This window comes from Emiliania huxleyi (assembly GCF_000372725.1).
Source record: "Emiliania huxleyi CCMP1516 unplaced genomic scaffold EMIHUscaffold_948, whole genome shotgun sequence".
In the NCBI taxonomy this organism is placed as follows: Eukaryota; Haptophyta; order Isochrysidales; family Noelaerhabdaceae; genus Emiliania; species Emiliania huxleyi.
In genome coordinates, this window is record NW_005194962.1 from 1 (window position 1) to 13465 (window position 13465).

General features: G+C 66.2%; 3 protein-coding genes across 3 annotated transcripts; 2 read left to right on the top strand and 1 right to left on the bottom strand.

Moving 5' to 3' along the window:
* The first annotated feature begins 2364 nt into the window (after window positions 1-2364).
* On the top strand, window positions 2365-3540 carry EMIHUDRAFT_446661 (hypothetical protein). The gene is made up of 4 exons (XM_005756817.1): window positions 2365-2485; window positions 2557-2674; window positions 2788-2901; window positions 3065-3540. The coding sequence occupies exons 2-4, from the start codon at window positions 2573-2575 to the stop codon at window positions 3317-3319; spliced, it is 471 nt and encodes a 156-aa protein (XP_005756874.1). The 5' UTR covers window positions 2365-2485; window positions 2557-2572; the 3' UTR covers window positions 3320-3540.
* Window positions 3541-3867: 327 nt separating this feature from the next.
* On the bottom strand, window positions 3868-7475 carry EMIHUDRAFT_471296 (E3 ubiquitin ligase; the record flags this gene model as incomplete). The annotated part of the gene is made up of 9 exons (XM_005756818.1): window positions 7114-7475; window positions 6899-6939; window positions 6535-6627; window positions 6403-6454; window positions 5869-5997; window positions 4934-5115; window positions 4763-4853; window positions 4509-4606; window positions 3868-4029 (listed from the first exon to the last, which is right to left on the bottom strand). Exons 1-9 carry the CDS (start codon window positions 7268-7270, stop codon window positions 3868-3870), a joined length of 1005 nt encoding a protein of 334 aa, XP_005756875.1. The 5' UTR covers window positions 7271-7475.
* A 1539-nt stretch (window positions 7476-9014) lies between these two features.
* Window positions 9015-10278, top strand: EMIHUDRAFT_446664 (hypothetical protein). Its single transcript, XM_005756819.1, has one exon. The coding sequence runs from the start codon at window positions 9064-9066 to the stop codon at window positions 10024-10026; it is 963 nt and encodes a 320-aa protein (XP_005756876.1). The 5' UTR covers window positions 9015-9063; the 3' UTR covers window positions 10027-10278.
* The last annotated feature ends 3187 nt before the right edge of the window (window positions 10279-13465 follow it).

Consider the following 13465-nt stretch of genomic DNA (forward strand, 5'->3'; position numbering starts at 1 on the left):
CACGTCGCCGCGGCCGGCCCGTTTTGCAAGCCAGAGCGGGTCGCCAGACACCCGCGAGAGCCAGCAGCTAGAGCGCCGTCGTAGCCGCAGATCGAGTCGAGGAGCTTGATGTCCACGGTAGCAGTTGTGGAGAGCGGTGGTGCGGTGTGTGTAGAGGGGTCGATCGAGGGCTCTTTTTCGAAACGCGACGGGTACGGCTTGACAACTGCCAGCACAGTTTTACGCTGGCCAGCGTGAGAGCAAAACGGGGAGCCGGCGACCCGTACACTTTGCACGTGGCGACCGGTGGCTGTCTGGAGCTCGTGCGAGCTAGTCCGACGCGTGGCCGAGCCGAGAGGACCAGCGAGCGACCACGTTGGCGATGAAGCTTGGCGGCCGGCGCCTTGTCGCCAGACGTCACAGCGGCGTGGACACAGGAGTGTGCGGCGACGGGTACCGGCAATTCCGACCCGGCGTGGCCGGCAGCTGCCTAGCGCTGGCCTGTGGCCGGCGCCGTGGTGGCGGAAGAGGCGTCTCGCCGCCGTGGCGGCGGTCGGCAGGTGCGAGCGTGATGGCCATCTCCGCGGCAGAGTCCGGCGACAGATCTCAAGAACCACCTTAAGGTGGTTCTTGAGAGTTGTGAACGAGGCCGCTTCTCTCAAAGTCGCATGCTGGCGGCCGCCCGACGCGGCGCTTCAGCCAGCCCTCACGGCCCGGGCATGCACCCGCACACCCTCCTCTCGCGCATGCCGATGCGCTCAGTCGATGCGGTCGTGGTGCTGCAACTCTGCAGCGCTGCGACCGCACCGGTCTCCCGCGTCGCCGCCGTCGGTCCTGCCGCTCCCGCCAGCTCCGCCGCCCGCCGACGCGGTGGTACGCGCGCTCTTCGGATCCCGTCCGAGGGGCGGAGGCTCGAGCGTTGGTCCCGGGCGAGCCGCCAGACTCGAAGACGGTGGCGACGCGCGTCATACAAGCCGTCAACGCATGACGGCATCGCTGTAGCTCGGTGGCGCGCGGTGGTGAGCTTTGCATTTGTGATTGTTTTTGTTTTCTTTCGCTGCCCCTCGTGGGCTTTGCGATTCTGACCGTCACGTGCCTGCGACGCGGTTTCTTTCCGCCGCACCTGATATATATATATATATGTCGACTCCGCCCAGCTCAGCCACCGCGTTCGCTCAATGCTGCTGCCGCAGAGGAGACGTACAGCGGAGGCGCGTACGTCTCCTCGCCACATTCTCGCGGCGAAGCAGCTGCCGCCGCCGAGACGCGACGCGGCGTCTGCTGAGGAGAGAGCCAGCGCGGCGGTCGCCGACGCCGCCTTCGAGCTGTCGTGCCAACTCTCGGCGGCACGACAGCTCTGCGCGGCAGCAGCGAACATCAGCCGCCGCCGCAGCGCCACCCGCCTCGCAGCGCTCCGCCGTCGCGGCTGGAAGGAGCGCGCCGTCGCTGCCGTGGCACGGAAGGCCGGAGCCGGACTCGCGAACAGTCACGCGGCTCCGAGGCGAAGCGCTGACACCCAGGGCATGCCGCGAGCGCGCCTCTAGGCCAGCAACTGCGCGTGCCTGCCACGCGGTCTTGGTGGCGAGAATGTACTGTGCATGCGGTTCCCTCGTGCGTGCGTGTGTGTTCATCGCACAGCCACAGCCTGAGTTGCTGCGAGACATTAAGGTGCTTCTTGAGAGGTGTGAAGCCGGCCTCTTCTCTCAAAGTCGCATGCTGGCGGCCGCCCGACGCGGCGCTTCGGCCAGCCCTCACGGCCCGGGCATGCACCCGCACACCCTCCTCTTTCGCATGCCGATGCGCTCAGTCGATGCGGTCGTGGTGCTGCAGCTCTGCAGCGCTGCGACCGCACCGGTCTCCCGCGTCGCCGCCGTCGGTCCTGCCGCTCCCGCCCGCTCCACCGCCCGCCGACGCGGTGGTACGCGCGCTCTCCGGAGCCCGTCCGAGGGGCGGAGGCTCGAGCGTTCGTCCCGGGCGAGCCGCCAGACTCGAAGACGGCACCCCTACCCGCGTGCCCATCCTTAGCTTCTGTTCTTTCCTCCCCGTGAGCCGTCTCTGTCGCGAGACCGCCGAGTGTGTGCCCTCGTGAGTCCGTCGGGTACTTTTCGCGTATAAAAATCGGCTGCGCGGGCCTTCCATCTGGTGCTACCAACGGCCTGGCGGCCTCGGATCCGGCCTCGCAGCTCGACGCGAGCGCCAAGGTGGACCTGTCTCCGGCCTCTCGGGCCCCTCTCGGAGCCGTGAGAGGGTGCAGGCCGAAACCACAGCCGCTAACGCCCATGTGGCCGAACGGGGCCAAACTTTCGCCGCCGGATCCCGGGCCACGGGTAATGGGACCGATCCCGCATTTTTCCCTGACCTTTACTCGACGCTCTTGTGCCCCGAACTTTCCTCCCCCCGTCCCGAGCACGACCAGAGCTGCTCCGGCGTGGTTTGGAGCGAGGCACGGGTGGCGGCGGGTTCGAGTAAAGGTCAGGGAAAATGCGGGATCCTCCCCATTCCATAGGTGCTCCAACGCCCTAGCCGGCTCGGGAGCACTGTCCTTCCCGTTATATACGCACCCACTTACGCTTTTAGGCGCTCCGGCGGCCTCATGGGCCTTGCCGAGGGCCGCTTCAGCGCGGTCACAGTGCCGTGGAGCCGGCCAGCGTGCTCGCAGCCATGCCGCTGGTGGACCATGCCCGCCTCCCGCCCGGTGGCTTCAACCGCCGTCGCTTGAGAGATCGCGACAGCCGACACCTCTCGAAATTGCAAACTAGGAATGGGGCACTCGCGCCTTCCCGACCCACCCTAGCTTCGCCCTCTTAGGCATCGTGCAGCGGTCGTGCCCCTTTCCTGAGGGCGGAGGTGGCGGCAGCCATCAGGACTGCGCCGAGGCACCCTCGGCACCCTCGGAGGAAGGAGCAGCGCGCGCCAGTGGAGGCGGGAGGGTGATGGCTGTGAGCTGAGAGGGACACAAAGAGGCAAAAACCAAACAGAATGGCGGCCACCTGCCCCGTGCCCGACCCACACCCAGACGCCAAAGCAGCAAAGGAGCCATTTTATTCGCAGACTGATCACACTGCTCCTCGCCCCCGTCTCGCAGGCCAAAATCGTCGACATCGCGTCGGCACTCTCGACGGCGTGCCTGGGCTCGCAGAGGGCGACCTGGGCGGTGCAGGGTGGCTGGGCCGCCCCCCTCCCGCGGTGCGCCAAGCCTCGGGGGTCGGGGAGACCATCTAGGGTCGCCGAGGGGGCGGGTCGGACGCCCGATCCGGCTGCTGGCCGGAGGACGTCGCCGGCTCCGCGATTTTGGGCGCCCCAGGCGCCTCCAGCCGGGCCGAGCGGCGCCAGCTGGTAGCTGGGGCCGCAGGGCGGTCGGGCCGACACCGTGTGCTAGTCGGGGTGGGTTGTCTAGGGGTGTGGAGGTCGGTAGAGTGTCCGTTTGTAGCCTCCGGACGGGCTCTGGTCGGGAGCCCGCCGGGCCGGCTGAGGCTGTGTGCCCGTCCACTGTGGACCCACTGATGGCCTAGGAGCCCTGCACGGATGGTGTTTATGCTATATAACACCTAGGGACCGCGTGGGGTGGGCGGCGAGCCGCGCATCGGCCGACAATGTGCCGGTGTACACGTTTCGCTCACACTCAGGGCCCGTTTTGCATGACCTGGACGATGACCGCGGCAACGCGCCGCGAATCCCGCCCATCCCGACCCGCAGAGCCTGCAGTCGCGGCGCAAGAAACACTAGCGTTGAAGGGTGACCTGGGAGCCCGCGGGCTGCACGCTCACGCGAGGCAATTTTGCCGTCCACTCGGCGCCCACCCGCTACTGCGCAAGGTGGGCCGGAGCCCACCCAGAGGTGCTCGAGGGGCGCCTTTGGTTGCCGCATCTAAGCTGACACATGTCGCGATCAGAGCGCCGCTTTGAGCCAGTTGGGGTATTGGCGCGGCTTGAGCTGGTCCTGCGTCAGCTGCAGCCCGAGCGAAGCGCCGTCGCCTTCGCCCCATCCGTAGACGTCGCCTCGCTCGTCCGCTGCGACGGAGTGAAACGCGCCGCCCGAAACCGACACCACCTGGCGGGCAGGCAGCACACGAAGCGTCACCGGCAGTGGCCAGCAGAAAGGGGTGTGCGGAGGGTGTCGCGGGGAGAAGAGCGCCGCCGCGTCCTATGCGCCGTGTCACAGCGCCACCCTCTCGCGGGGAACCCTCGGTCATGAGAGGCAACCCTCCGTCATGAGGACCGGACGGCCACCCGACGCCTCGGCCACGGGGGGAAATGCGCGCCCCGGGCCATCTCGGGTCCTCTCCGGTCCTCTCGGGTCCTCTCGTGTCCTCTCGTGTCCTCTCGTGTCCTCTCGTGTCCTCTCGGGCCCTCTCTGGGCCCTCTCTGGGCCCTCTCTGGGCCCTCTCTGGGCCCTCTCGGGCCCTCTCGGGTGATCTCAGGTGATTTCGAGTCCTCCTGGGTGGTCTCTATTCCTCTCGGGTCCTATCGGGTGATCTCGGCGATCTTGGGCGATCTCGGGCGATCTCGGGCGATCTCTCGCGCCTTGACGGACGAGAGGGCGTCCACGCGCGTCGGCAGCAGCTGCTTGGACTCGTCCCCGTGCCCGAGGCGGCCGCACTGCCCCGCGCCCCAAGAGTAGAGCGCGCCTGAGTCGGGGGGGGGGGGGGGGTTTGCTTGCCCCCCCGATGGGGAGCCTTACGGGATTGGTAGCCATGAGGATTGGAAGCCATTGGGCGTTGGGAGGCATTTGGCATTGGGAGACATTGGGATGCATCGGGCATTGGGGGAGGCATCGGGAGCACGAGGCAGCGGCGCGCCGTCTGCAGTGAGGGCAAACGAGTGCGAGGCGCCGGCAACCACCATTGCAACGTCGAGCCTCGCGAGAGCGCCCACCTAGGAATCCCTACGATCTCGGGTGATCTCGGGTGATCTAGGGTGATCTCGGGTGATATCGGGCAATTTCGAGTCCTCACGGGCGGGTCCTCTTGGGTCCTCTGAGGTGCTCTGAGGTCCTCTCGGGTCTCGCTCGGGTCCTCTCGCGCCAGCTTCGGGGCGTCCGTGTGCGTCTCGTCGCCGTGGCCGAGCTGGCCATCCGCCCCGTCGCCCCAGGAGTAGACGCCGCCGCTGCGGCTGAGGGCGAGAGAGCGCTTGTTGCCTACAGTACAGGAAAGGTTCAGCAAAGGTTCAGAGAAGGTTCCCGCTGCGCTGAGGGCAAAGGGGCTTATTGCCGGCGGTGACCGAGGCGATGGGGGTGCCTGCGGTTCGGTGAGCACGGGAGGGACGGTCGTGGGAAGTGGTGGTGGTGGGCGTGGGTGGGGTGGGGTAGGGTGGTGGGTAGTGGTGATGGTGGTGGGTGGGTGTGGGGTGGGGCAGGGTGATGGGTGGGGTGGGGCAGGTGGGGCGGGTGGGCGGGAGGGGGGGGGGGGGGGGGCGGGGGGAAAGGGGGGACAGCGGCCTCGCAAAGCGTCGATGACGCGCGGCAGCGGCTCCGAACGCGGCTGAGGGTTCCCTCCGTGACCGAGCTGGCCGAGCGCGCCTAATACATAGCCATACACAGCCACTAAAGATGACGTCTTGATTGAGTCGACCGATGCGCCGTGCCGGCCGAGCGCGGGCCTCTGCCCCACGAGAAAACGACTCCTTCGGAGGTGAGGGCGAGCGACGACTCGTACCTGCGACACAACCACCCACGCTGTGAGCCAAGAGCTGCCTGTCTGACCGCCACTCTCTCTGTGTCTTTTCTCGACTGTCATGTCGTGCGATGTGGACCTGGGGTGTGTGCGGCGGTTGCGTCAACCAAAGGCACGGCGAGGGGGAGCACGGGGCGGCGCGCGCCCCGCCGCGACCGCGTGCACATGTCGCCCTGCGAGCGCCTGGGGAGCAGCATGCTCGAGATGAGCCGAGTTACATGTCGAGATCACGATCTCGTGCCTCACGGCGAACGCCTCGATGCGGCGCGGCATCGAGAAGTGCTCGTCGTTGCCGTGGCCTAGCCGGCCGTCCGCGCCCGCTCCCCAAGCGTAGACGGCGCCGCTCTCTGCGAGGGCGAGGGGCCACGGTGAGGCGAGGGGCGTCGGTGCGCGGGTGTGTCGAGAGGGGCGGCGAGAGAGGCAGCGGCGAGGAGGGAGGCGGGAGGGAGGAGAGAGACGGCAGGGAGGAGGGAGGCAGGAGCGTGGAGGGAGGCAGGAGCGCGGAGAGATGTGGCGGGACGCAGCGGGGAGGAGAGAGGCGGCGGCAGGGGAGGGAGAGGGAGAGGGAGGGAGAGGGAGAGGCCGTGCCTGCGAGGGCTAGGGCGTGGATGAAACCAGCCTCGACGGCGACGACTCGCTCCGAAGCGAGGGCGGTGATCTGGCGTGGCGTGGACTGCGAGCTCGTCCAAGTGCCTAAACAAGGAAGCAACGGACTTGAACGAAAAGAAATCCGGGAAAGGGAGGAGTTGGACTCGCAGTGCCGTGGCCGAGTTGGCCCATGGTTCCCTGGCCCCACGAGTACACCTGTGGCATGTCAAGAACGTGTCATGGACAGTGGCCGAGCCTGGCCTCGTTTCCCTGCCCCCCCCCCCCCCCAAGTACACCTCGCCATCGAAGGTGACTGCGAGCGACAGGGAGACGCCCGCCGCCACGGAGCGGATGCGCACGTTGGCGAGCCCAGGGATGGGGGTCGGAACCTATCCGGCACAGGAAGGCTCCGAGGAAGGCTCCGAAGGATCGGGGAAGGTCAGGGAAGGCTCCGGGATGGTTCCAAGAAGCTTCCGGGAGCGCCCGGACAAGACCCCGACAGCCGCGAGGCGGGTGCGCAGAGCTCGCTCCCCGGGCGAGGAGAGGCGGACGGCGAGGGGAGCAGGACAGGCGGGGGGAGGGTCGGGACGCCTGCTAGAGATTTGCGCAGCGGCGCGCTATTTGTGATGTGTAATTGTATGAGGGCAGGGCGGCCCTCACGTGGATCGAGTTTGCTGGCAGCTCCTCAACGGCGAGCTCTCCTGCGGCGCCGTGCACAGTGCGGGTGGCGGGGAAGAGGGACAAGCCGCCGCGCGGGTCGATGCCTGCGCGGGCGGCGGCGGGGCAGGCGGGGCCCAGGGGGAGAGAGAAGAGAAAGGGAGGGAGAGAGAGGGGAGACGGAGTGCGGTGTTGGGTGGCGGGTGGGCTGCGCGTGCCGTGGCCGAGGAGGCCAGGCGTCGGGTTACCGTCCACGTCCCACTCCGTTCCGCACGACAGCAGCGTGCCCTCGGGCGATATGAAGAGCGAGTGCGACATTCCCGCCGCAATCGTACGCCGCCCAATCTGCGTCCGCCGCCACTCGAGCGAAAGCATCGCCTGCACGCGGCGGTGACACGAGTCGTCGTCGAGCTGGAGCTTTTGGGGGAGTGCGTGTCCATTCTCCCCAGCGCGCAGCCGGAGCGCGAGCTCCAGCAGCGGGTGCAGCCACCCCGCCGTGCAAGTGAGGGCGCCAAAGTCGCGCAGCTTGCAGTGCTTGAGGATATGCGCGACGACCTCGCCGGGAGAGTCGGCGAGGAGCGCGGCCGCGGCCGCACGTGACGCGGCGCGCGTGACGCGTTGCGGCCGGTGCTGCCGAAAGTCCGGCATACCCCCCCCCCGGAGGGGGGGGGGGGGACCCCCCTTTTGTTGCAGTTGGTTATTCCTCTTTGGTATATTTCTCTCGGGAATTCACCTCGGTGTATTCCTCTTTGGTGTAATCCACTATGGTATTTTCCTCTTTGGTATATTCCAAAGAAAACAAATCTCTTTCTCTCTCTCTCTCTCTCTCTCTCTCTCTCTCTCTCTCTCTCTCTCTCTCTCTCTCTCTCTCTCTCTCTCTCTCTCTCTCTCTCTCTCTCTCTCTCTCATATTCCTCTTTGGTATTTCCTTTGGTATATTCCTCTGGGGTATATTCCTCTGGGGATTTCATGGGAATTCACTTTGGTAGATTCCTAGCTCAAGGACGACCACGCGCTCGGTACGACGCCTGCGACCCGTCTCGGGTCAGGTGGCGCGACGCTCATCGCGCCTGCCAGCGCTGCCGTGCAGGTTGCCACGACGAGGTCGAGCACGCTTCTATACGCTCGCCCAGCCTTCCTTTCCATCCCATAAGGTAGCCTGGGAACGGTGGCGGTCAGAGGCAAAGCCACGAGGGGTGGTGGAACCACATGTCACGGCTACTGACGGCTCGACCCCACGATAGCCTCCGAAGGCTGACTTTGCGGCACCATCATCGGACGATGTCGACGAGTTGGGTCGCTCTCGCGGTATGGCGTGTGGGATTCATGTGTGCTCCGCGCAGCCAACCTGGGTTGGGCGAGGGGGCGGGGCTATCACTTGTATCACCGCCCCGCCGCCGCGCTCGAGAGCATGCGAGAGTAGTTGTCGTGTGCGTCGATCGTGGAAGGTAATATGTTTTGATCGTGCTCGTGTGTTGCCAAGCCTGTTGCAGAGTCCAGAGAGCAGAGAGCGCAAACCGGGTCGCTCCTGTGAAAAACCCGATAGCGTGTCCGTCGGGACCTCCGCGCTGCATGCCCCTCTCGAAGTGTCTACCGACTTTGAGCCGTTCTTAAATTTTGGGTTTTTAGCATTGCCACAAGAGACAAGGGTTGGGCGTGCTCCTCACTCCCTTCGTTGCGTTCCTTTGGCACGGGCGCTTCATGTAACATGCTGAGGCTTGCTCCGCCTCTGAGGAGCCTACAGACCGTAACCACAGGCCTTCTCCGCCTGCCAGTGGCATCCAAGCGACAAGGAGATATGGGGCACGTGCAATTTCCTGCGGCCAGGTCTGCTACTCCAAGACGTCGGATAAGCACCACAAGGCCAATGCACGAGGGGGTGTCGGTGGAGACTTGTTCACACCGGTATGCCTTGCTCCTTTAGGTGCTTTTAATACATTCTGATTCTTGTGCTGATACTTGCGTCCGAGACTGCTTGTGTTAGCCCTGTGGGTTTTCTTTTGCCCTCGGTGTCCTGTCTCGGTGCGAGTTGTTCCCCCTTTGTTGGACACCTAGTTGTTCCCCTTACAGTAGTGGCGGTCCGCTCACTGCGGTTTCTCTGCTGCCGGCTGTCCGCCGACACTATGGCTGAGGTGCCGCCGGCCGTGGGTCGGCGGACGAGCGCCTTCAATGCGGCTTGCCTCGCTGTTGGGGCCATCGGGCTGTCCATCAGCGCGTTTGCATATCGCGACAAGCTGGCCGCCTCATGCGGTGCTGCGCAAGATGCGCTCACAGAGCACGGTGAGAATTCTGATCTACCTGAGTGAGGTGGCGGACACCGTGTTCCAGAAGATACACCAGCAGTTTGCGTTTTCGTCGCCCAACGAGGTGCTCGAGGGCCGCGTGCGCCAGACCCTCACGCGCAAGACGCCGCCAGCCAACAAGCAAACCCGGCCGCGGGACGAAGACGGAAACTGGGAGAATGACCCAATGCACGATGGGGTGCAGCACCGCGCGCGGCGCACGCGTCACTCCAGCCCGGAGCCAGCCGAGTCGCCCGCGTCCGTGGCTGTGGCTTCGCTAGCTTCCTCACTTGCCTCGCGACCGGGCGCGGGCGCAACCATCAGCTCCGAGTCGGCATTGCAGTTCGATGCTGCCATGGAAGAGGGCGTCCCTGCCCGTGAGACCTCGGAAGTGGGGCTGCCGGCGAATGGCCCTGAGCGCACGCTTGCCCAGCGCTTCCAGTCCGATCCGGCCGGTCTCATCGGCGCAACGCTCAAGAGCACGTGGGTCGACGAGACATACATGTGCGAAGTGGACATGATCCGCAAGTGCGGCGACAAGTACCTCGCTGGCGTGGTGTACGAGGCGGACGGCGTCTACCAATGGGAGAAGATCGGCTTGCCGCCCTACAACCACACGCTCGTGTCGGAGCCCAAGGAGAAGTGGCTACGCAACGGCAGCGAGTACGCGAAAGTGCTCATCAAGCACGAGAGCAACTTCTACCTCGGGGTGGTGATGGCGTGGCTGCCTCCGTCGGCAGATGACGACACCACGCTTTACAAGGTGTACCACGAGGGGGATGGCGACTACGAGGACCTCGACCACGACGAGCTCATGCACGCGATCGCATTGTACAAGGAGCGCATGTAAGCGCTATTGACGGCGAGCTGTGGCATGCGGACCATGCGATTACCGCTGGCGCACTGCCGAGCGCGACGCTGCCAGACGTGTCGCACTTTAGGTTCCTGCGTCCTCCGCTCGGCGGCATCGTTGGGAGGAAAGGCAGATAGTCTGATAGACTCTCTCTTGATAGTCACCGTGTTGGGGACGAGGATGGAGGCTGCGCTAGCTAAGTTGTTGACTCAGTGACTCTTCATCACTGCTCTAAGTTCTTTTCACTTCTGAACGATGGCCGTCCAGCCGCATCCTTGACTCCGCGGCGCTCCCATCGGCGAGGCTGCGCCCTTCGACCATGCGCTTGGGGCTTGGTGCCAATGCCAACTGAGAACTGTAGGGGTCGGGACGGGAAGATTGGGTGTCGGCCCAGAAAAGCAGAAATAGCCCCGTGTGCAGTGTGGGCGTACACCCTCGCCACGGCGCGCACGGGCGTGCGGCACCAGGCGCACCTAGACTTCCCTCGCCCCTAGCCCTCTAGCCCTGACCCCATACTTCACTCTTCACTCTGACCTTCACTCTGGCCTTGAGCTTGACCCGAAAGCCATGCAGGCGAGGGGACGGTGCTGGTGACAAGCACCGCCACCTTCCCCCAGCCGCCCGTCCCGATCTCTGCGGATAGCGACTCCAGCTGCGCTGCGAGCGCCTCGGCGTAGGCTGCCTCGTGCGCCGCGCTCTCCTGCGCCAGCGAGCCCTGCTCCTCGACGGTCGACAGGTAATCGCTGCGATGCGGGTCTAACAGCACCCCACGGTACGGCACGTCGACATGCACGGACTCGCCGTGCGTCCGCTCGTCCAGCAGCGGGTAGAAGTCGACTCGGCCGTCACTCGACGCGACGGCGACGCGCTCGCGGCAGAAGGGCATCGCAACGTCCCGCGCCGCCGCCGGCAGCCGCACCACCGTCGTGAGGAACTTCTTGTCCCGCTGCATCTGCTCGTAGTCGATGCCCACTGGGTAGAGCGGGCGAGCGCCGTCGCGCTGGTACGAGTGGTCGTGAAAGATGAGCAGCTTGTGGCGCGCGCACAGCATCGCCTCGAGCACCTCCCGCACGCGAGCCGGGTGCTCGAAGCGGCGCTGCCCCGGCAGCCCGACCAGCCGCGCGTCGGGCTGGCGGCCAAAAACGTGGTGCCCCTCGTCCACCACGGCCAAGCCGACCGAGCCGAGCGCGATTGCACCCGTGTACGCCCCAACGGCCGCCGCCACCTCCTCCTTGGTCTGCGCAGCACCGCCAACCAGCTCGCCGCTCAGGTCGTCGACGGACGCGACGATCGCCACTGCGCCGCGCCGCAGCTCCAGCCGCGCCACCCCCTCCCGCACTCACTCGAGGCCAGCCTCGCGGCCGAGCTCGCCAAGCAGCTCGGCGCACAGCTCCCTCAGGACGTGCCGCTGCAGCGAGCGCGAGTGCACGAGCAGGAGCGCCGCGTCGCCTTGCCCGGCGGCGTCCACAGCGCAGAGGTGCTCCGCCACGAGCTTGACGGCGACGAGCGTCTTGCCCGAGCCGGCAGGCGCCTCGAGCAGCCGCCGCACCCGCTGGCCGGCGGCGGGAGCACGGCGGAGGTCGCGGAAGCCAGCCATCTGCGAAGCAGTCAGCAGCTTGGCGACGCCAGCGCGCTGCTGCTTGTCGTACTGGTCCGCCTCCTCGAGCGAGTCGCTGGCGGGCATGTCGCGGTTCATGCCGTCGCGGTACGGCTCGAGCGTCGCCTTCGCCTCGACCTCCGCCACGCCCAACTTCACCAGCGTCTCCTCGATCACGTCCATGGCGGCGTGGTAGTCCGTGTCGATGGTGTTCTTGTGGGCGACGCCGTTGCGCACGTCGCGCAAGTCTGCGTTGAGCAGCCGCACGCAGCTCTCCTCGCACGTGTGAGGGCGGGCGGTGCACCCGGGGCAGCACTTGAAGGCAGCGCAGTTCTCGATGCAAGCGCAGAGCGCCGTCAGATCCCAGTGCTGCACGCCGATGGCCGCCGCCTGCGCAAAGTTGGTGTACAGCGCGGCCGTGCGCTCCCAGTCTGGCCGAGCGAGGTACCTCACTCGCTCCGCCCGCACGCTCGAGATGTTGCATTGCTTGGCGCCCGCGAGGTGGGCGGAGCCGCGCCCGCCGATGAAGTGGTCGTGCAGCGTGATCGCGTAGGCGGCAAAGGCAAGCTCGTCGTCCGGGCTCGGGCAGACCTGCACGACGTCGCACTGGAAAGTCTCCATCTTGACGCGCACCTGCTCTCGCAGCCGCGGCGCGACGCACGCCTCCGCCGCCCGGCCGATGGCCTCGGCCAGGCAGGGCAGCGGTCGATGTGGGCAGAGGTGCGGCCGGACACACAGACACAGACACAGACACACACACACGTACGGCCAGGCACGAGGCAGGGCAGCGGTCGATGTGGGCAGAGGTGCGGCCGGACACACAGACACAGACACAGACACAGACACAGACACAGACACACACACACACACACACACACACACACACGAATTAGGGTTAGGGTTAGGGTTAGGGTTAGGGCTAGGGTTAGGGTGTAGGGTAAGTCACCCCCCTGAGATACCGCCTCACACACCCACCTCAGGCGACACCCCTCCAAAAGTCCAGAAAAAATAAATTCGCCCCGACACCCCTCCACCACAGTCAAAATCGACACCTCCCCGTTGAACACCTCTGTTCACACCTGTTCAACGGCAGTTCTCTAGACTTCCACTCAGGGGGGCTGTGTGCCACTTAGTTCGTAAACTACTCGGCGGTGCTTCTCGTGCAGCGCGATAGTCTCCTCGTCGCACCTGGCGGGGACGTGTCACGGACGTGTCACGGACGCGTCGCGAACGCCTTCTCTCGCCTCGGGCCGGCGCAGCGTTCGCGCCCCCTTGGGCTCACCTTGTTGGCCCGCGCTGCTTGAGCAGGACCGAGTCCACCTTGTCGGTCAGCCGGAAGCTCTTCGTCCCGTGGAGCACACCTTGGGAGGAGGTGTGGGCGGAGGTGTGGGGGAGGTGTGGCGGAGGTGTGGGGGAGGTGTGGCGGAGGTGTGGGGGAGGTGTGGCGGAGGTGTGGGGGAGGTGTGGCGGAGGTGTGGCGGAGGTGTGGGGGAGGTGTGGCGGAGGTGTGGGGGAGGTGTGGGGGAGGTGTGGGGGAGATGTGGATGCAGGTGTGGCGGAGGTGTGGCGGAGGTGTGGGGGAGGCGCGGGGAGGCGCGGGGATTCGTGCACCGCCATCCAAAAACGGGTGCCCTTCGAGTCCCGGTGCAGGCCGGAGGCGGAGTGCGCCGGGCCGAGGAAGAGGGAGGGGTGGACCGACCTGAGGCGCGGGGGTAGGGGTGGGTTCGGGTACCGTGGGGGTAGGGGTGGACCGACCTGAGGCGCGGGAGTAGGGATGGGTTCGGGTACCGTGGGGGTAGGGGTGGACCGACCTGAGGCGCGGGAGTAGGGATGGGTTCG

Bases quoted from the DNA above. Each gene is read 5' to 3' on its own strand.
- EMIHUDRAFT_446664 (XM_005756819.1), top strand. From the start codon at position 9,064: ATGCGGCTTGCCTCGCTGTTGGGGCCATCGGGCTGTCCATCAGCGCGT.
- EMIHUDRAFT_446661 (XM_005756817.1), top strand. From the start codon at position 2,573: ATGGGCCTTGCCGAGGGCCGCTTCAGCGCGGTCACAGTGCCGTGGAGC. The intron at 2,675-2,787 runs GTGGCTTCAACC...TCGCCCTCTTAG, and splicing joins CCATGCCCGCCTCCCGCCCG to GCATCGTGCAGCGGTCGTGC. The intron at 2,902-3,064 runs GCGGGAGGGTGA...CCCGTCTCGCAG, and splicing joins AGCAGCGCGCGCCAGTGGAG to GCCAAAATCGTCGACATCGC.